We start from the raw sequence: 21,261 nt of genomic DNA on the forward strand, positions 1-21,261 counted from the left end.
CACCACGGAACAGATCCGTCTGCTCCAGCTGTCCCAAACGTTGTAGGGTTCATAGCCAGCTCATGAATTTTTCACTGCTGCTCCCTGCGTGATGCTGGGTCTTACTGTCACTTATCTCGTGCTTTGCCAGAAATATTCTGCACACGGTGGCATCAGAAAATGCCAATAATGCTGGACTTCCTGGGAGAAAGCTCAAAACACTGAAGCCACTCAGTTGAGAGTCTGTGTCACATTGACCACCTCATGGCTTTGTCATCCCAAAAACGTGCCCAGAAATGCAGAATCAGTGGTAATTCTAGCAAAAAGGAATAAAAAATGATAATAAGTTAGATATTAGGAAAAATTTTTTTCACTGAAAGGGTTATGAAGCACTGGAACAGTGAGTATGTGCAAAAAATGCTTGCATGTGGCTGAAACTCGAGGACATGATTTAGTGGTGAGCGTGGTGGAGGTGCTGGTTTCACTGTTGGATTTGATGACCTTAAAAGTCTTTTTCAACCTTAACAATTTTCTTGTTCTATTAAATCATTCTTCTTAACGATTTTAGGGAAAAAAAACAGGGGTTTTGAGACTCTAATCTCCACACTTGCACCCAAAATGATTACTCTGTCTTCCCCTCCTACCTGTCTCCCTGCAGGCATCGTCCGTGCCTCCAGCGTGTTCCCCATCCTAAGCACAATTTTGCTGTTGCTGGGAGGACTCTGTGTCGGAGCAGGAAGGATTTACAACAGCAAAAACAACATTATTCTCAGCGCTGGGATTCTCTTTGTTGCAGCGGGTATGTTCTGTTTAAATTGAGTTCTTGAGAAGTGCTGCCTTTTTCAGCTGGAAACGACTCTGGAAAAGCTCCTTGGCAATGCTTTCCCTGCACTCCTTTCCAGGACTGAGGGCAGTAACACCACCACACCAGGCAAATTTCTCAAGACAAAATTATGCTCTTGAAGCTCCACAATAAGTGTGTTCTGGAAAAGCTTTTGGTTTTCCTGCAGAAAGAAGTTAAATTCAGTAACAAGCATGTTTTACACTATTTAAAATGTATTAAACGTTAGATGAATCAAGCATCTCTTATACCTAAGGTCTTTTTTTTTTTTTAAATATGAAGGCAGGAAACATTCCCCTCTGATAGGTGAGCCCGATTTTCACACTAGAAACATCTGAGAGAGTCAGCCCCATTGTTAACAGTTCTCCCTGCAGCCTGTATTAAGCATGCTGCATTTAGATGAAAATTCAGCAAGGTGCAAGAGAATTTATCTTGATCAAGGTGAACAGCCATAGCCCTGAGCTCCAAATGTATTTTTATCATTCTTCTGGATGTTAGAATCCAACTCACAATGTTAGCAAGCTCCCACATGCTGCTGCTTTTCCACTCTTGCAATGAAGAGATGGGAAAAAATCCTGCTGAGTATTTTGGGAACACATGACCCATGTGTTGATCTATTGGTTGTTTTTCAGGAATAAATGAATCCTTGAGATAAATGTAAGAGTAAATAAATGTCATAAAATTTCATTGTCCCAGTCTTAGAGCCACTCAGGCCCAGAAAGTAACGTGGCTTGAATTTTATCTCCCCAGCCACATAAACACTGATTTATGTTTTTCTTCCTCTAGGTCTAAGTAATATCATAGGGATCATTGTCTACATATCGAGCAATGCAGGTGACCCAAGTGACAAGCGAGATGAGGACAAAAAGAACCATTACAACTATGGTTGGTCTTTTTATTTTGGAGCCTTGTCTTTTATCGTGGCTGAAACCATAGGTGTTCTGGCTGTGAACATTTATATTGAGAAGAACAAAGAGCTGAGGTTTAAGACCAAGAGGGAATTCCTTAAGACTTCTTCCAGTTCTCCCTATGCCAGGATGCCAAGCTATAGGTACAGGAGGAGGAGGTCCAGATCCAGCTCCCGATCCACGGAGCCTTCTCCATCCAGGGACATTTCTCCAGTTGGCATGAAGATAGCAGGCACCATCCCCATGAACGAAATTTCCATGTACACCCTTTCCAGGGAGCCTTTGAAGGTTACCACGGCTGCCAGCTACAATGCAGACCAAGAAGCCAGTTTCCTGCAGGTCCACAACTTCCTCCAGAAGGAATTTAAGGAAGGACTCCACGTCAACATGGTCAACAGGAGAACGACGCCTGTTTGAAGCACCTTCCTTCCTCGAGCTTTTTGAAGAGATGCCCAAACAGAATGGATCTGTCAGGAGCGATGTTAAAATACCCTCTCACCTCTTTAATTGTGGCATGTGTTGAGGTAGCAAGTGGAGATCCTCTGGACCAACATAAAGATATTTACACGCTCGTAGCTTTTTTTGAAGCTATTTGGAGTTTGTTTATTTCCGTTCTTGGTGTCACAAGATGAAGGCAGTTTTCGTGTTCCTGCACTTTTGTAGTGTGTACACAGTCTTGGAGAAACTGCAAAGGACTGGCCACCAGTGTGTTTTAAAGGATTACAGAAAAATTGTTGTACTTTTTTTTTTTTCTAATATTGAGATCCCTTAATACGAACTTGCAAATATAATTTATAACCAAGCCCAAGGATGAATATGAACTACTCATCAAGTGAGCCACTTTCCTTTGACACAGCGTAAGCTTTGCCTCTTTCAAAAAAAAAAAAAAAAAAGAAAAAGAAAAAAAAAGAAAATATTTTTGAAGGCAACACTTTCTAAAACTGACCTGTGCCACTGAAACCGTAGAGCACCCACGTACTGAGCATTACAGACTCCCTGATGGGGTGGGAAGGGGATCTCCCATTCCTGGGGTGAGGCATCCCTTGGGGCAACGCAGGCCGAGGAGCAGAGGGTGGGTGCGTCTTGAAACACCTGGAAAGGGAAAAAGATTAAAAGCAGGTGGGACTTGAGCGTACTCGCAGACATCATTTCTTGCCTAACGTTTCGAAAACTTGAATTCTCATTTCGACGAGCCCTAGTGCCTGATCCGGCAAGGTGCTGAGTGCTGGCTGTCAGGAACCCCTGGCGGGGAGCAGGGCTGAGCCCCGGGGCCCCGCTGCCCATTTCCTCACTGCTTCACAAGTGCAACACCAACGCCACTGCGGACGGAGATCTCCGAGCTAACGAGACGCGAGCGCGCCCGGCCGACAGAAACTTCCCGCAGCAACGGGAGCCGAGCGCTGACAGAGCAGATGACGACTTTGTATTTTTTAAAACAGGACAGAAAAAAAAAAAAAAAAAAAAAAAAGAAAGAAAAAAAAAAAAAGAAAAAAAAAAAAGGAAAGAAAAAAGTTAATCGCCGTTTATGAGATATTTATTAAACTCTTTTTATTATGAATTAAGTGCCGCATGGTGCAAGGTATAGTTGCTTTTAGATGGAAATGGTGGTTCGACCTAATTTAATTTATTTTGTAATGATGCATCTACTTACGTGCAGAGAGGCCACAGCAAACTCTATGCATCACGTAAGGAGGGAACTAATTTGTACCCTTTGCTTCTGTATGTTTCTAAAAGAGTCTGAAATTTATTTTTTTTTCTTATAAATTCCTGTTTTCATTTTTTTCACTTAGGCTTGGATCTCAAAGCTCGAGGGCCTGACTCAAAGGTAATTTAATTTAATAGTACTCATGCTGATTTTAGTGACCACTCGACCAAGCCATATAAGAATGAGGTGCCCAGTTCCCCTCAGATGAATTAGATGCAGTGAGAGAGGAGCATCTAATTCCTGTAGATTCCTTTGAATATCCCCATCATTTTTGCCCAGAAAAAAAAAAAATCTTTGCTAGCAGAACACTAGACAAGTGGTGACCAAAAAAAAAAAAAATCCATAATTTGGAAAGTTTGGGTCACTGGTAGTGGGAGATCTCAGCCAAACTGTTAAAACCTCTTTAGTCTTAATTTATTCTATGATGGCCCCAGAGCCAGAGACTCAGTGGTGGTTTGGATACGAGGCTTTCAGCTAGTGGAACCAAGTCCTCCAGGGAAATCCCGGAGAAGCTGCCTTAACATCCCAAAAAGGAAGTTACACCCCCTCTCCCCCCAGAGAAACCTGCTCAAGCCTCTCTCCTTGCAAGAACCAAGACACAATTCTCAATTTTAAGCGAGAGTCTTCCCCCTAGTCACTGTTAAGCTCTGCCTGGCCCTCAGCCTGGCACAGCCACGTCGTTATTTTGGCAGGGGTGGGTTGGAGCCTTCATCCCTGCTCATTAAGAGTTTCCATTCAGGTTAAAACTCTGCTGGGATGCTTTTTTCAAACCTCTGAACTCTGAGAGCTAAAGCGAATGGAGCGATGGGAATGATTTAAAAGTAGAAAATGTTGTGCTACTTTCTGTATCAACACACTATGGAGAAAGATGTTACACAAGCTTTTTAAAAAAAATTCAAACAGAGGCAGAAAAGAAAACTTTTTTACCTACTTTTCGGCTAGGACAACATAAAAGTGTTCTAAAATTATTAAAGTTCTTGATGAAAGGTTTTTTTTACAAGAATCTTTATGCTTTCAAACAATAAATTATTTCCTACTTTTTGAGACTTCGTAATATTAAAATACTTTGATTAGCTATGATAGAAGTAGAAGTTTGCAATGAAAAAAAAAAAAACAACCTTCTGTCTCATTAGTGTGTCATACTAAGTGCTAATTAATTTACATCTAATTATAGTCAATGTATTTTTCAAGTGCAATTTCCCAGAACTATTTGTTTCCCACTGTGTTAAAAAAACTAATAGTTAGAACTAAGTCCTCATCCGTGTTTACTGTAATTAAGAATAAAACCATTCCCTTTCAAACCAGGAGTTAGATGTAGGCTGTTTCTCTAAACTCATGTACCTTGAACTGGAAGTGGACAGTGTGAGGTTTGCTCCGCGCGTGGGTTTTGTTCTTTTTAGTCGTCGTTCTCCAGTGAATGTGCTTCAAACCACCCATCTGATTCCACACGAAGTCCAAGGTTTTTCTTCAGCCCAGCTCAGACCTGCAGAGGTGCAGTATTTTTTGGCAGAATAAAAGTCTTGCTGAGTGTTTTGGGATGTTGCTCTTTGCCAGAGCCTCCTCCCCCCGGAGCAGGGCTGGGTCCAGCAGCTCTCAAGGAATGTTTTGGTCCAAACTGGAGCATCTGCTCCTTCTCCAGCAGGCACCTTCAAGAAATGGAGCTGGAGTAGTGATCATGAGATGTGCATGGGGTCTGGACAGGGAACAAAGTCATGGGGAGATAACAGGGACCAGAGCTTTTGTCCTGTGGGACAACAAGGGCTGCCACTGAAAACTCAGCAGTTAAGTTGCAGTGCAGTAAATTGTTCAACCAAAGCCAAAACAAAACAAAACCAAACAAAACCAAAAAAATCATTTGATAATTCCAGTTTAAAAAAAAAAAAAAAAAAAAAAAAACAAATTGAAAAACCCCAGTCCTTTCCCATGAAAAACTTTGATTCTGACAACACTGAAAAATTTGCAGCATTCCTGCCCATGAACAGTCTTGCTCCACGGTTGATCTGTCTGAACAGAGTTAGATTGTGCTCAGACTTTGAAACCACTCAGTGATAGTTTTAAAAAAATCATCTGTTCTTCCACATCTTTCTGGTTTCCCTGGCCAGCATCGAACAAATGAGCCCCATTTCCCAGCAAGGCCTGCAGACATCATAAAACCATATCATTAACAATAATCGGTCTTTTGGTATATAACATACTCTAGCAGCAGAACTAAAAAAAAAAAAAAAAAAAAAAAGCTATTGGATCAGATTTGATTTTCCAAGAAACAAAGTTTCAGGTGTACCATGAGCTCTCTCTTCCTCGTTTCTCATACACAATAGGAGTAAAAGGAGAAATCACTTCAGCTGCCCAGACATCTAACAATAAACTATTTTTCTATTTCCTTTTCTCTCTGTATGGATCACATATCCACAAGGGCTAATATATCATGTCCCTTGAGGCTACATTTCTGTCTGCAGTTCTAAAGTGTTTCCACTGTGCTTCAGTTCTACTGGTATAATCACAACCATGTATAATGTACTTAATCCTTACTTTTTAAATAAACCATTTTAAATGTATTTGGCTTTGTGTGGAGAAAGGTATATAGATTTTAAATTTCAAAATTCTCTGAGCTGAGATTTCTGTTTATTTTTTCACATTTTTCACTGATTGCACCTGGCCATGTTACTGGGAGCCAGTATTTCAAAGGAGATAAAATTCTTGTGGTCCCTGAGACCACAGAATCTCCAAGATAAGCTATCTTCACAACATTTTCAGTTATTTGGTTGGAAATTAGGAAAAACCTTCTCATTCCCAGCTTACACCTGTCCCATATGAGACACACTGTGGTCTCAGTGCCCAGTTTGAACCTGGTGTGGTGGCCACTGCAAGCCACCCTTGATGAAAACAGCCCCGTGTGTTCTGTGTGCCCTCCCTGAGCTGAGCTCAGCTTTTGAGCTTTCTTACGAGCTCACCTCGAGCCTGCTGCTGTCCCTGAAGGAAGGATGACCCCAGCTCCACACAGCCTTGCTCTGATCCCACCACCAAACCCCAGCGGTGCCAAACACAGCAGAGCATCCCCTGCCCGTCCCCAGGCAGCCCCAACTATCCCCGACAGCATTTCTCCTTCAAATCCTTCTTCTAACTTCACCTCGCAGCTCCTCAGCCTCCAGACCGTCTGCAAAGATGAGGACTGGGCTCTCCCACCTCTCTCCCAGCTCATGAATTGGCACATCGGGAGGGAGGCAGAGGATTCATCTTTTCAAACGCCTCTGACACGCCGTGGTGAAGCCATTTAAAGCTCAGGCTCAAAGCTGCTTCCCTTTGACTGAAATAAATAAAGGTTTTTCCCCACGTTTATGAGCAAGTCCGTGGGTAAATGGTGACCCGAGGAGCTGTGGCTGTCCCGCTGTGCACAGGGATGCTGGAAAAGTGATGCTTGAGGAGGGGGGAAGCAGAAACAGCTTCGGAAAGTGGAGGAAAAGGGGACGTGGCATTTCCTTGGAATGAGAGAACCAAGGAAAGACACGGGCAGTGCCGAAGCTACCCGGGAAAGGAGAGGCTGTGCATCTGTGAGCGATCCAGCCCCGCTTTCAGCTCCCAGAGCCCCGGGATCGCTTCCCCAGCGGCACAACCCGCACGGCCGCCGGGATTTTGGGAGCACGGAGCTGTGGGTCAGCCCCAGGGGCAGCAGGGATGGCCAGGGGTGGGACCCTGCTGAAAAATAAAATAGCCGGCCAAAACACGCACATTTAGCTGTTGTGTTCCAAGATTTCCACCTCAGAATAAGGGAGCTTTCGGACAGAGCTGCTGGTGGCATTCCCAGCTATTGGCTGTGCAGACCCATCCCGATTCCAGGGGTCTCACCACACCGGGGCAATGCAGGCTGGGGAGCCCAAATATTGCTGAGGAGATCCTGTTTGAAGAAAGCTCTTTGCTGAGCTCACATTTGAGCTGAGAGCAGAGCAGGAGCTGCCTCCCTTTCTCTGGGTTATTCTGACCTGCAAAGGGTTTTCTGCAGAGCGTTGTTCTGCAAGCAGGGAACCACAGAGTGAGGTTAATCTGGTTGTGGTAAATGCTGAGGCTGGTCTGAAGGAAATCCAGAAGAGTGCAAGTGCTGGGGAGCAGAGCCAAGTCACCACCTCTGCCAGGGAAGAAAACAACTCAGTAGTTTGGCTTCAGACGCCTCCTCTGGCATTTTCTCCAGAAGAGAGAGAGAATTGTGGCCCCTGCTCACTGCTGCTAAAGTGCAACTAATTGCAACCCTCCCTGCTTTCCAACAGGTCCTCATTAATAGCCTGTTTATATTTCATGTGATATCGATTTTTAAATGTGAGTATTTACTAGCTGACACAGAGAGGCTGCAGGAACCATTCCCAGAGGATTAGGTATCATGGTCTTCTGAATGTGCAGAAAACTTCCAGGGTTTGCTTCAGTCCTGTGCTCCTCCAGAAATCTGTTTTGTTTCTGCATTTACCAAATGCCCACAAATAACCCATAAAACCCCTTTTTCCCCCATGGGCTGGCAGCTCTAAGTAATTTTGGGGGGCGGGGGAGAGTGTTTCACCTCAGCTGCAGCAATGTGAACTTGGGAAGCCACTGCTGCCCATGCTGTGGCTCATCAAAGCCTGTTCACACTCCCAGCTCCACTCAGCAGTCGGGAAGGATCAATTATTCCCTTCTGATTTCATTTCAGTTGTTTCCTGGAAATTAGGAAACTCAAAGCCAAACCAAACTCATAGAACTTCTCCAGAATGAAGGAGCTAAATGAGAACAAAAAGTGTGATTCTTGCCAACACTGGAAGAGGCACAAAGACCAGTGAAAAAAACTAATGAGTTCCCACCCCTGCAGTCCTTGTAGGTTGTAATTAGTCTAAAGCAGAATCATTAGCACTTGATGCCTCAGCAACCAGAGCCTTGCTTTGTGCTCACATTTGCAAGCACAGATTCACTTCCCTCTGCTCCACCTGTGGAGTTTGTAGCACCAAGGAATTGAAGTCGAGGTGCAGCTCCTGAGATTGACTGATGTCTAGTGAGATTTGACAAGAACCTGCTTCAAAGGCAAAGGCATTACACCTTTAATGCATTTCTTTTCTGGCTTAAAGTCTGCTCCCTTCAGGCCTTTCTGCTTTCATGACAAGTCTTGGTTCTGGTTTAAATGAAAGCCTCTAATATCTCTGCCAGCCCAGCACAAATGTGCCTGTGGTCCCTGGTCCCTGCCTTGCTCCATGTCCCCACTGCTCTCCCTGGTCCCCTTTCCCTCCAATTTTGCACCAGGGACCTCTACTCCTGCCCACAGCTCCCACACCCCAGTAAGAATGGGGCTCCAGATGCCATCCTGGGTGCCCACATGTCCCTCTGCTCCACAGGGGTGTCTGAGCCATCCCTGTCACACATCAGAGTGATGTCAACCCCTCTAAGTCATACTTCAATTACAGTTACTTCGGACCAATATTTTTTAACTTACACTTTATTTGCTCTCCCTTTCCCCTGCTCTCCCTACACTTTAGTTCCTTGCTCCACATTGTCCTCATCAACTTGAGCTGACACCTCTGCACCTTTATTTTGACATCAAACTGGAGTGTTAATAAAGCAGCACTGGAGTAGCTCTGACATTATCTTGACACAATGATATTTGCAGCTTTCCACTGGCATTTTTTTAACCATTCTTTTAAAATTCAGTTACTGTCACCCTCCTCAGTTTGATATCACAATTGTAATGTCACCTCCACAGTGGCCTCTGCATTGATATTACCATCAAATTGGCTTTACAATCAGCTGAAATATCAAAGGGAAGGAGAGGCTGTCCCAGTCCCAGCAATGTGGGGCAAGAGAAGCCATTTCTGGAGAAAGGAATGGATGTGTTGGGTGGCTTCTGGAGTTACTGCGGGCATCGAGGGGAACCTGTTTAATAGGAAAGCAAACAAGGATTTGAGGGATATTGCATTAGAAAAAGAAAAAATACATTAAAAACCCTAACAACAAAAAAAGTAAAACAAAAAAGCCCTGGAAAAACGGAACACACAAAAAAACCCCCAACTACCCAGAACAGTTCAGGCTAATTAAAAATTATTACAATAAAAGCTTAGAATAAAAATAACTATAATAGAAGTTAATAATAAAATAAACTAGTCGGCTTATTTTATCACTCTCTGCAACAGTTCTGGGCTCTCGAGGCACATCCACCTCTGAGCTCCTGCGAGCCACAGGCGTGGGGTGAGAGGGCTCCAGGGCTATTAAACTGTTTAGGATCAGCCTGAACTCAGGCCCAGCACTATTATAAACACAGATGTTTTTATAACCTCGCTGAAAAGCTAATCATCCTATTAATGCCTATTTCTGGGCATGCTGCAAGTGAAGAGATCTCAGCCCCTGCGCGGCGGCTGCAGCCGCTCCGGCCGGGCGTGGGAATCCAAAACAGCCCGGGTGGGACGGGGCCGAAAGCTGAGCTGCGCTTTGGGAGCGTCCTGACACAGCCCAGCAGCTGCCCGCAGCCTGGGACTGACATTTCCAGGCACTCGGATGCGCCAGGATTTCGGGAGCCCTGGCGGTTCCCCCCGCTCCGGAGCGAGATGGACGAGAGCAAACCCCTGAAGGTCCGGCTGGCGTTCTCCGTCATCCTGGTGGGCATCTCGCTGCTCTTCGCCGCCGTCGTGACTGACCACTGGGCCGTGCTCAGCCCCAGCCTGGAGGAAAACACCACCACCTGCGAGGCCGCTCATTTCGGGCTCTGGAGACTCTGCACCAAGCGGATTTTCATGCAGGAGCAAGGTCCCAAAGAGAAGAGCTGTGGGCCCATCAGCCTGCCAGGAGGTATGTGAGCACACACGGGAGAAAGCACCGGGACTCACAGCAGGCTTTGCTTAGGAGGTTGGAGGGCATGGCAAAGGAAAATTGGCTCCGTGTGCCCCGTGGCAGAAGGAAAACAGGCGCTGATTTTGGGATGGGGTGCATGGGGCTGTGTTCCTGTTGGTGTGCACACACACCTCGTTGCCATCCCTCCTGCTGGGGCTGCTGTGCTGTGTTGCCTTGGTCTGTTTGTGACCATATTTGAGTCCCATGTGAAGCAGTGACAGCGCTGGGGAGAAGGGAAGGAGGATTGAGCACAGTGGGAATCACGAAGGGAGATTGGGATGGAGGGAACCTTGCTGAAGCCCAGCCAAGGGTCCTACAGGTATGCTGACAGCAGCAGGCAAGAGAGAGGATTTACGGGTCCGCCAAACACGGATGGATCTTTAGGATTTTCCAGAGGAACAGCCCATCCACGGTGGGCACTGGGCTGTCTCTGAGCTGTTCCAGTAACAGCCATTCCTCAGGGCAGGGAGGGAGAGGGACCTGCAGGATGGCTTGTCAACTTCCAGGAAAAAAAAGAGTCATGAACAGATTTTGAATCAATTTCTCGAGAACTTAGGGAGCCTCCTCACCTCTCACCAAAGGCACCTGCTCCCACACACGTCTCCACCTCCAGTTCGATCGATGGGGAGGGCAGTGGGCACGGCAGCTTTCCGGGAAGGCTGCTCCATTCCCATGGCTAAAGGAGCTCATTATGTTCTGCTGATTGCCAAGTCAGCAACATCCGTGCCGTTTGCACTAATACACTCCCTCTGTGACTGAGCCACGCTGCTTTTTTAGAAGGCTTATAGGGTACTGGATGCTTTCCAGAACAGAAATAACAGGATTGCCTTCGTGTTAGACTCACTGCTTGAAATGAAATACATGTTAACACATATTTGAAAATTTCCTGTGAAAATCTTCCTGCTTGGGCTGACTGTATATTGCCTGTATTACTGCAATTCTTTATCTCATTGGCCAAATTACATGTTGTGAAGAGAGGAGCTGAGCCTCAGCATGTGGATCTGCCTCTAACCAAACTTGGGAGTGTGTCATCCATATGCTTAATGTCTCTCAGGAAGGTACTTACGTGCCTAGAGACGTATTCCTCTCTGCACGCCTTCCGTGCGCACAGAGAACTCCCACAAAAGGAAAAACAATAGAAATTGGTGGATAAACAGCAAAACTGCACGACCGTGGGGTAAATATAAAACTCATAAATATCCAGCTGTCTGCACAAAGCAGATTCGCAGGCAGGGCACAGGAAAGCAGCCACTATCTTTGACAGACATCAGCATGTGCTTGCACAGACGTTGAATCACATCCCAGCGCCGCATTCCGCCAGGCACAGAGTGACTGGGAATTATGGAGGGGCTGGACTGTCCCCCACACCAGAGCTGGCTCACCCAGCTTTTAAAGATATTTGGGAATTCGGATGACAGCCTGCATCATAATCGCATTCCAAAGGGTGAAATTCGCACCTCAATTATAACATCAATACCTTCATCCCTGTTTTAGCCGGGAAAGGATCAGAGCAAGGGGAAGGAGCAGAGCCCGGGGCTGGGGCTGCTGAGCGAGGCTGTGGCCGCACGGCTCCTGCTCGATTGATTTCACACTTCTGGGAAGGGATGTCGGCAGGGAAACACCGGGGCTGTGAAACCTGCAGCAGCCAAGAAAATGTGAATGAACAAACGCACAGTAAAAGAGCAGATGCAGGCACTGCTCTTCCTGAAAATCGTGAGATATAACCAGACATTACTGCCAGGACTGGGAAAGAGGCATCAGAATTTATCACTGAATTAATAACCATTTACCAGTCGCTCCCTGTGGATGAAATGGATGGCATGATTAACGTTATTTATTAGGTTTTGAGCTCAGCACAGTGCAGAGTGGGGAGGATGACTTGGCTCGCAGTCCACAAAGCAGGGCTGTGATTTAGGCAGAGCTTTAAAATTTTACAGCACCCATCCGAGGGTGTTGACAAATTGAAAAGAGTTCAGCATCCTGCTGCAACAAATGAAAAGATCAGGGAGATGGTTGTTAAAACCAGGCAAATTCAGATTAATACTGAGACATTTTTAACTGTGGTCAGTGGGCACCGGGGAATTTTACTACCAGCTGTAAACAGAGCTCAGCATCACTGCCTGTGACTCCAGTGCTGGTGCTGTCCTGAAATGTGGCTCCTGTGCTCTGGGCAGCAGCAGGGATGTTCAACAGCTTAAACAAGTCCTTGTAAATACAGGAACCTGAGTGCAGGCAGCTGGGGAGGAGAAGTGCTCAAGCAGATGGGCTGTCTGCAGGGCTGTCTGTTCCCTGGAGACTCATCCTGCAGGACAGCTGTGAAATTAAACTGCTTGGAGAAGCCATCTCCAGAATTTCATGTGTGCCAAAGGCCTTGTTGGCCAGGTCACAGCCCAAGGCCTGGCCCCCTCCATGGCTCAGCCCTCACTTAACACCTCCTCTAAGGTCCTGCTTCCCAAACTCATCACAGGTGGAAATCCCACACTAAAACCCAGGATTTTCTAACCATCCACCCTGCCACAGTCTCCCCATGCTCTCTCCATCTCAGGTTCAGGGCAAGGTGTTCTCCAGCCCTTTCCCAGCCTGTCACTCCAAAGCTCACAGGGGACAGCTGCCACCCAAAACTCTGCGTGCCCTGAACATCTCGTGGTCTTTCCAGCCTTTCTTTCCCCCACGGTCTCCAACGTGCAGGTGCCCAAGGCTCAACCACAGCTCAGCGGGGTTGCATCCCATGCCTGCATCCCATGCCTGCATCCAGGTGTGATGGATCTGAGGGCAGGGAGCAGGAAGGCTGTGGGGGGTGTCTTGGAGGGGTGAGGACTCTGAGATAAACCACATTATAACCCTGAAGTTCATGCAACCACAGAGTCCCTGGACTGTCCCCATCAGCACCTTGGGGTGACCTTGTGGCAGAGATAATGCAATTGAGGTGGAGAGAAACGAAGATTGGCACAGTGTTCATCCATTATCAACCCCAGTGTAAATCCTGTCTGTTATGCAAATGTGCTGTGACATAAATGGGCTTTTCTCTTATTCATGGTGGCACCAGAGTCACTGCAGTGCCTCAGATCTGCTGAATAACAGACTTGTTGAAACAGATATCCCCAGCTCAGCAGAGCATGGGAGCACCTTAAAAACCGAAAACAATTCAGCATTTCACCAAAACAAATCTAGTGCTATTTTCCCACAACAAGTGCATTTTCCAAAAACACCAACCCACTTGTGTGATGACCCTTTTTATCATACATAGGGAGAGCTTTTCTAAGGGCCACAGGGGACAGAGGTAGCTCCATCTCCTGCAGACAAGCCCACCTCGGAAAGGTTTCTGAGGCTGGAGGGTGGACTGGGCTGGTTTGGTTCCCCTGCAGTGGACACAGAGCTGTGCTGTGCTCGCACCACACCAAGTTTGGATGCTTCTGCCTTTGTACTGCACATCTGGGGACCCCTTTGATTTTGGGCTTTTTAGAAAATTAATGAAAAACTAAATCAAACGATCCCAAAATAAAGTGTCCCAGACACAATGCTCAGCCTCAGCCACCACTGAGTTGCTGGTGGAGGCACACAACTGCTGATTTGAGGCTCAAAATTCACAATTAGAGTCACAGAGGGCTGAGATCAAATGCATTTCTTCCAGTCATTTGCCAGGATAATAAAGAACAGGTCAGGAGATGCCAGAGCTAAACATTAACCTTGTCTCCAGCAAGGAGAATCTGCAGATGAAATAAAAGTCAGCTTATAAACTTAAGTAGATAAGAGTGTCTCGAAGGAATCTTCCTCTAACAGGCCCAAAAATGCTGCTTTGCAATTACCTGTCTCCTGGGAGAGGGAAAATAAATCCTCCCTGAGTCACTAACTCCAGCAGCCACCACTTACATGACAGAAAAAACCCACAAGAACCAACAGGTAGAACACAGAGAAACGATTGCTGTACAGAACCACTGAAATGCTCATGGGCAGAAGCTCACACAGTCCCTGCATGGTTCTGCACCTGGCCTGGCTCAGGATTCCCCCTGTGCTGGAGCAGCCAGTCCCAGCCTGGATGTGCAGAGAGCCACAGCTTCTCCCAGGCTTCCTCCCAGCATCTCCTGGAAGCTGCTGCTAACTCTGTTATTTAACAGAAGAGATGCCCCTAAGGGAAGGGGCCCCTATTTTTGTGTTTCAGGCAGCCTTGGCTCTGTTTCCTGGGCCATTGGGAGCCCCTGGGTGCTCCAAGGTGCTGGGGCTGGTGCTGAGTGTGTCCCCCCGCCCAGCTCAGCAGGATGGCACCACTCAGTGTGTCCCCACCAGTGCACCCTTCCAGCCAAATTCCTGGCGAGCAACTGCTCTCCCTGCTCCACACCCCTTCAAACCCTCAATTAAATCAGTTATAAATAGCAAGAACACCCTCAACCCTTACCCTGCTGCTGCCAAAGCTCCGAGTCAGCAGGAGCTCACCAGAGCCTTCCCATCCCGCAGGGAGGCTGAGGCTGGAAGTGTCCTGTGCCTGCTGACAGCAGTGACATTGCTCCCCGGGCTGACCCTCGCCTGGCTGAGGAGGAAAAGGGATCGTGGCCATCGAGAGACTCAGCCAACAACTTCCCTTGTCCCCATATCCCCCTGTCCCTCAATCCTGATCCCTGCTCGCTTCTCTACCCCCCTACAAACGCCCTGTACCTGGCACTGTGCCCACGTGAAGTCCAGACAGAGGAACTTCACAAAGCTCCCTCTATCTACCTCTGTCTTATCAATGTAACTCAATAGGCTGCTCTGATGGGATCAAACCTGGATAAAGCCTGGCACGAGCCTCTCTGCCCTTGGTCCACACTGCCTTCCCTTCCCTGGGCAACTGCTTGGGCTTCAAAAAGCTTTGGTCTTTTTTGCTTTGTTCTTTTTTTACTGACAGCCAAAAAAAAAAAGCTCTTAGCATCCCTATTTTAGTAAAACACCATGTGATTTGCTGCATTGCAGCAGCCTCATCTCTGGGACCCCCAGAGCAGCAAACCTCCTGCATGCAGCAGAACCCCCCCACTGCCACACAGGGATCTGTGAGCTGCAGAAGGGAAGAGCCAGGAGGGAAAGGTGGATGAGGACACTCCATCCTCCCTGTGTGCCCTCCAAGGCCACCACACCCCAAGGGGGTGATGCCACTGGGGGTGGCTTGGTGGGAAGGGAGCTGCCAGCTCAGCTGTGAGCATGGCAGGGGCCATCCCCAGGAAATGCTGCAACACTGAGAGGCAGAAACCCGTGATGGCCAAAGACAGAACGAGAAAAATCCTCTGTAATTCATATTTTAAACAGGAGAGCAATCAGCTCTGAGAGGGATACAAAAGGCACCAGAGGGGTTTCAGCCTTGTCCGTGCTGGAGCCCAGTGTCCTCATCTGCTCCCAGGGAAATCAGATCCAACTCCAGTTCCTTGGTGTCACCAAGGGTAGGGAGCCTCAAAACCTCTGCAAGTTTGGTACATCAATAAAAAGCTAATTCAGTTTTACTGCATTTTATCAGAGGCTTCCAAGAACACAAAACTGAATTTTCCTTTCTCTTTCAGACCACAATTGCTCCTATTTCAAGCACTTCACTCCAGGAGAAACCTCGGAGATATTTGAAGTAACCACCCAGAAAGGTAAGAATGATTCCAAAAGAATATTTTCCTAATGTTGTATGAAGTGATGGACACACAAGATCTAATGAAAAGGGGTCCCCAAGAGGAGAGTTCAGTCCTGGTTCCACTGAAAGCAGCAGAATTTCTAACAGGCACCATCAGTTGGGGAAAATGTGCAAAATGTCCTGGACAAGGTCAAATCCCAGCTTCCTGGGGACAATTATTTTTATATATGATCACACCCATGAACATGATTTTACATAAGTTGTCCCACAAATATATAACAACGTCAATACCCAGGAAAATTGCAAAAAGTCCTTCCAGCATAAAAATGACTTTACAACATTGGCACTATCCGTGACACTCAGCTTCTGCCATTGAAGGGGAAGATATTAATAAAACCTAAATGAATAAATCATACCCCAAACAGAGTCTTGACCCTGAAAAGAAGTGCAGGGGCTCTCTGAAGACCATTAAGAATTTTATGCTTCATATTGATTTTATATGAAAGCCATGTAAAAAATAGAGCAATCAATGAATGGAAGGAACAGGAATCCTACAAAGACATGAACTGTCAGTGTTTACAGCAGAACTGTCTTTCATGGACAAATTTCACATTTTTAGTAAGTCCAAATATTTTGAGGGCTCCCCTAACATGCTCCTCTCTCTTTCTCATCCTCTCCTTGGGGACAAACTCCTTCATAGTTTGCAACACAACATATTTACTGTGGAAAATGTGAGCCATTGAATACATTACATGAATTAATCTGCTTTGCTTCTGCTACTCTGAAGATAGGTTCCCTAAAACAGGAGCTTCCTAAAACAGGAAAGACAGGAATTTTAACTGGATAGAAAAGCATGTATCTGAGTCACCTGCTTTTGCTTACTAATCTGCTATCTGATACAGCCACCTGATCTTCAAAATGCACCCAATGCCTTCAGGGCAATGAAGAACAAAATCAGAAAAAAATTATTCTTTAGGAAAAAAAAAAATTAAAAAGGAAAAACTTCTTTTCTTTGGGGCAAAAAGAAAATCTTAAGCCCAGCAAAAGATTTTACAATGAAATAAACACTTGCAGGCAGTTCCAGCACAGAGAAAAGAGAAACATTTAGAAAAGGATAATAAAACAGTGATATGAAAAGCAGGGAGAACAAAGAGTGATCTGCTGTTCCCCTTTGCAGAAATAGCTCATTTGGATGGGAGCTAATTAGTAACAGGCAAAAAAATTCTTCATGATTTTGCCTGGGAGATATTTTTTTTAATGGCTTGAAAGGCAAATATCATCAGGCACTGTGATGTTCATGCATGGCTACATGTGTTAAATATTAAACTAATCTGAAAACGAACACAACATGCAAATGAAGCCCTGAATTACTCAATTAACAACTCTCCCCCTCCGCCCAGGCACTGAGCAGTGCTGGGCTGGGGAAATGTCCAGCACATGGCTTAGCAAAAACCAGGACTTTGGGGAGGGTTAAATCCCATTCCCTGAAGAAGCTGGGTTTTCACAGAGCTGGAAATCACTGTTGTAAAGGCAAAGGAATAAAAATGAGCAGTGCAGAACATTTCACCCCTGGCCTGCTGTGCCTGCTCTGGTGCTGAGCCCACGGAGCACTCGGCTCTCCATGGGACAGCACCAGCACCATCCACGGGCCAGGGCTCTGCAGAAAACACGGAATAAAAGCAGCAGAGAGCTGACTATTTACTCCAGGAGCAGAGTATGGGTGACGGAAGGGACGAGAGTCCAGCACTCCAGCAGCCCCATACAGGGGGCTGATGAGCAAAGGTGCCCTGGGCTACCTCAGGGGGTGTTCAGAAAGCATTTTCCCCTTCCTGCTCTGCTTTCATACCCTTCACATTCAAAAGATACACGGCCAATACTTGCCCTGTTTTCACTTGGGGGAAATAATTCACCAAAGCCACCTCGCCCAGGCATCAGAGATGCACATATTTCTCAGAGTGAGTTACTGCAACGTCCCCACAGCTGATGGCAGCAGGCTCAAAATGTGCACACTATGTCATTTTTGGTGTTTTTTTTTTTTTTTTCCTTTGGCAGAATACAGCATTTCAGCTGCAGCCATTGCCATCTTCAGCGTTGGCTTTGCAATCATCGGGACAATCTGTGTCCTCTTGTCCTTCAGGAAGAAGAGGGATTATCTGCTGAAGCCAGCATCCATGTTCTACACCTTTGCAGGTACGAGGAGGGCTGCTCACATTTCTGCACTTGGTTCGTAGGACAACACAGAGAAACTTAAGATAGATCCCAAGGGACAGAGACACTCCTAAATATGCCCTGAAAGCATTTTCTTCCTGGCCACAGACTACAGGTCTCTGTGTGGTATGAGAAAATTCTGTTCAGCAGCTGGTCTGTGTTTTCTCCAACCCTTTAAAAGTATATTCACTCCCTTCTAGTATGTTCACTGTCAGTCCCAGTCTGAACCAGGGACACACAATATTCTATCTCATTTATTAAGCTTCAAAACAACAAAACGGCTGATCCAGGCCCAAAATACACAACAGTCTCCCAAACACACGAAGACTGCACTGGTACATGAGCCAGGAATATTCTGACATGCCACAATGAGCGAAAGACAGAGGTGCAAACTGTCACCTCAATATAAAATCTTCCTCAACCTCTGAAAAAGCTCCTCAGGGAACGCAATTATTCCTCCTCCACTTTGAATTCCCCATCCAAGCCTGCCTAAAAGATCACACTCAACAAGTCAGTGGCTGACCTCAGTAATGGCAGAGCTCCTGGCAGATCTGAGCACTGGTTCCTTCAAACACTGGAGTCAGTGACTCACCTGTGAATCTCACTGCAGCTCCTGTATGCAAAACAACAGATGAGGCGGTTAATTAAGGATGAAAAATTGACAGCTGGTTATTCAACCCACTGCTCCTATCTTCCTTCAGGTCTCTGCATCATCATCTCTGTAGAAGTCATGAGACAATCCGTGAAGAGGATGATTGACAGCAAGGAGACAGCCTGGATCAAGTACAGTTACTCCTGGTCCTTCGCCTGTGCCTGCGCCTCCTTCGTGCTGCTCTTCGTCTGCGGCATCGCCCTCCTCCTCATCGCGCTGCCCCGCTTCCCCCAGAACCCCTGGGAGACCTGCATGGATGCAGAACCAGAGCACTGATGGTCCCTGCACCCAGGAAAAATATCCAGAAAGTGCTCTGAAAATATTTGTATTTTTTTAAAATGTCTGGGTCTCACCACACAATGTGCTCTCCATCAAGTGAGTCATTACTGAGCCAAGGCAGGTTTGATTGCAATTGTTGCTTTCTTTTTCTTTTCCTCTCTTTTTTCCTTTCTTTTTTCTCTCTTTTTTGATTCTTTTTTTTTTCTTTTTCTTTTTTTTTAAGAAAGCAGAAAGACCACTCAATACCATCATGGGTGTGTGTGAATGGCACTGCTCTGTGCCAATTTGGGGCTGCTCTGTGCTGATGCAGTTGAGGGGAAATCTGTGTCTGAGACAGCTCAGGTCATAGAGGAGACAGCTTTGTTATGAAGATGTTTGGTGTAGTTGGGCATAGATCCATGAGGGATATCGGGCTTTTATACCTTACTTGGTCAGAGAGACACTGAGGAGTCAATGTCCCCAGTTTTGCCACACTCCTCTCCTTCCCTCAGAAGGGCTAACTTGTTTCCCCAGGGTAAGTTGGAAATCTCTTCTATTAAAATGTTAACATTTGATAAAAAACAAAACAGAACTTTGCGTAGCATTGGGATAAAAATCCCCCCTCCAAATTTACACCCTGCAGTTCCATTCTTCTGAATCAATCATAAAACCCCACAAATCAGAGTCTTGTGTTTTGCTTAAACTTCAGTGGCAAAGCCAAGAAGTACTGAACATGGAGAGTGATATTTTCCTTTAATAAAAAGCATAATCTTCCAGTAGCATGATTTTCTGGAAAATTATTTGATGGATGAATCACTTGGCCCATCAGATTCTGCCAGGCCCGTGATGGCAGAGCAGGGCTGGGTGGTGTTTGCTGCACTGAGCTCTCATTTGTTCCCTGGACTGGGCTTTGTAAGAGCACCCTGCTCTGCTCACTGCACGTGTGTACACAGAGCTGCATCCCAGGAAAAACTCTCCAAAGCTGAGAGGGGAAGGATTCTGTCTGAAAGAGCCGGGAGAGGCAGCCCTGAGAACACCCCGGCACCTCACTGCTGCTGCTGCTGCTGCAGAATCACAGAGCCCAGGCACTGCTGGGGGATGCTGCAGGCGCTGCTTTGCTGCTGAGAGCCTGCAGGGCTCTGCCACAGCTGCCTCAAGCACTTTGGAAGCACTTTGGGGTCCCCCAACCCAACCATCAGCAGCACTGGGGTCCCCCAGCCCCACATGCTCACCCAGCCCCTCCAGCCAAGTCCTTTTCACCCTTAAAATCCCCCAGCACCAAGAGGTGGGGTATTTCTTCTTTTTTTTTTTCTTTTTTACAGTTCAATTTTCAGAATCTGTTCAACATTTTCCCCCCAAGCAGGAAACGGTACATAGCTTACAGTGTACTCTTCTCACCCAGTAATTTAAAAATCAGGAGAAAGGGGAACTGAAGTGCTATTCCCTCTGTGTTTAGCTGTCCACAATGCTAAAGAAAATGAGAATTCCTAACAGAAAAATCTCTGGTCAATTTGAAGAGGTCTGAAATCACGGCATGTTCAAACATTTGGAGAAATTCCCCAGCAATTCTGTGCTGGCTCCAGGGGCTGCCCTGGGCCCTGCTCAGTCCCAGCAGCCCCAGCCAGACTCAGGCTCATCTCCATTTTCCCCATCAGCAGAGTGGCAGCGAGAACAGAAGCCTTTTGTGAAGTTGCATTAATGTTTTCCAAGCTCTTTGAAGTTGAAAAGCACTACAAATAACACATATATTATAAAGTTTTGGGATGAAGCACTCATTGGTGCTCAGATCTGAGTGTGAGCTGAGGAGCTCTGCCTGTCTCTCATCATGAGAGACAACTGCAAGTCTTCACGTTGTCACAGAACCACTCTGAAATGCTAAATAGTTTTGAAATCTTATTTTTGGGTACAGAGCTGACTTCCTGAATTTGCATTTTCATTGTTCAGAAAAATAGAGGCTAGTTTCTAGGGAGAACCTTTACATGCAACAACAGAAAGGAAAGCAGTCAGTGTGACTGCTGGGGTGGCTGACCCCGGATTGGGACATCCAAACCTACACAGCAAAGATTAATCCAAGCAGAGCAGCTGGCAGGAACAACAGTGTACCCAGTTCAGCCATCATCATCATCATCATCATCATCATCATCATCATCACCTCAGACGTGCCATGGGTTGAGATAAGCAAGGTTTGGGGACATGGGTCTGGGTTAATTCCCCCACACAGAGCAGAGGCACTGTGTCCTGTGTCCCTGGGGAACCCTTCACCCAGCCACACCTTTCCCGAAGTGCCATCCCTCTCCT

The 21,261-nt window shown here is 46.4% G+C and overlaps 2 protein-coding genes across 2 annotated transcripts in view; both read left to right on the plus strand.

Annotated features, from left to right (window-relative positions):
• The window catches only part of CACNG4 (calcium voltage-gated channel auxiliary subunit gamma 4), a 43,722-nt gene extending 37,734 nt beyond the window's left edge, over positions 1–5,988 (plus strand). Inside the window, exons 3-4 of the mRNA XM_014882718.2 lie at positions 638–778; positions 1,607–5,988. Coding sequence (XP_014738204.1) covers positions 638–778; positions 1,607–2,145 — 680 coding nt within the window. The 3' untranslated portion in view covers positions 2,146–5,988. The remainder of the gene's footprint in view (positions 1–637; positions 779–1,606) is intronic.
• Positions 5,989–9,981: 3,993 nt separating this feature from the next.
• CACNG1 (calcium voltage-gated channel auxiliary subunit gamma 1) lies at positions 9,982–19,591 on the plus strand. The gene is made up of 4 exons (XM_014882724.2): positions 9,982–10,222; positions 15,787–15,861; positions 17,898–18,035; positions 18,755–19,591. Exons 1-4 carry the CDS (start codon positions 9,982–9,984, stop codon positions 18,979–18,981), a joined length of 681 nt encoding a protein of 226 aa, XP_014738210.1. The 3' UTR covers positions 18,982–19,591.
• Positions 19,592–21,261: the final 1,670 nt, after the last annotated feature.

The sequence above is a fragment of the Sturnus vulgaris genome, chromosome 20, assembly GCF_052056855.1.
Source record: "Sturnus vulgaris isolate bStuVul1 chromosome 20, bStuVul1.hap1, whole genome shotgun sequence".
NCBI lineage: Eukaryota > Metazoa > Chordata > Aves > Passeriformes > Sturnidae > Sturnus > Sturnus vulgaris.

Coding starts and splice junctions, on each gene's coding strand:
- CACNG1 (XM_014882724.2), top strand. CDS start 9,982: ATGGACGAGAGCAAACCCCTGAAGGTCCGGCTGGCGTTCTCCGTCATC. Junction 10,223..15,786: donor GCCCATCAGCCTGCCAGGAG/GTATGTGAGCAC, acceptor TTTCTCTTTCAG/ACCACAATTGCTCCTATTTC. Junction 15,862..17,897: donor TGAAGTAACCACCCAGAAAG/GTAAGAATGATT, acceptor TTCCTTTGGCAG/AATACAGCATTTCAGCTGCA.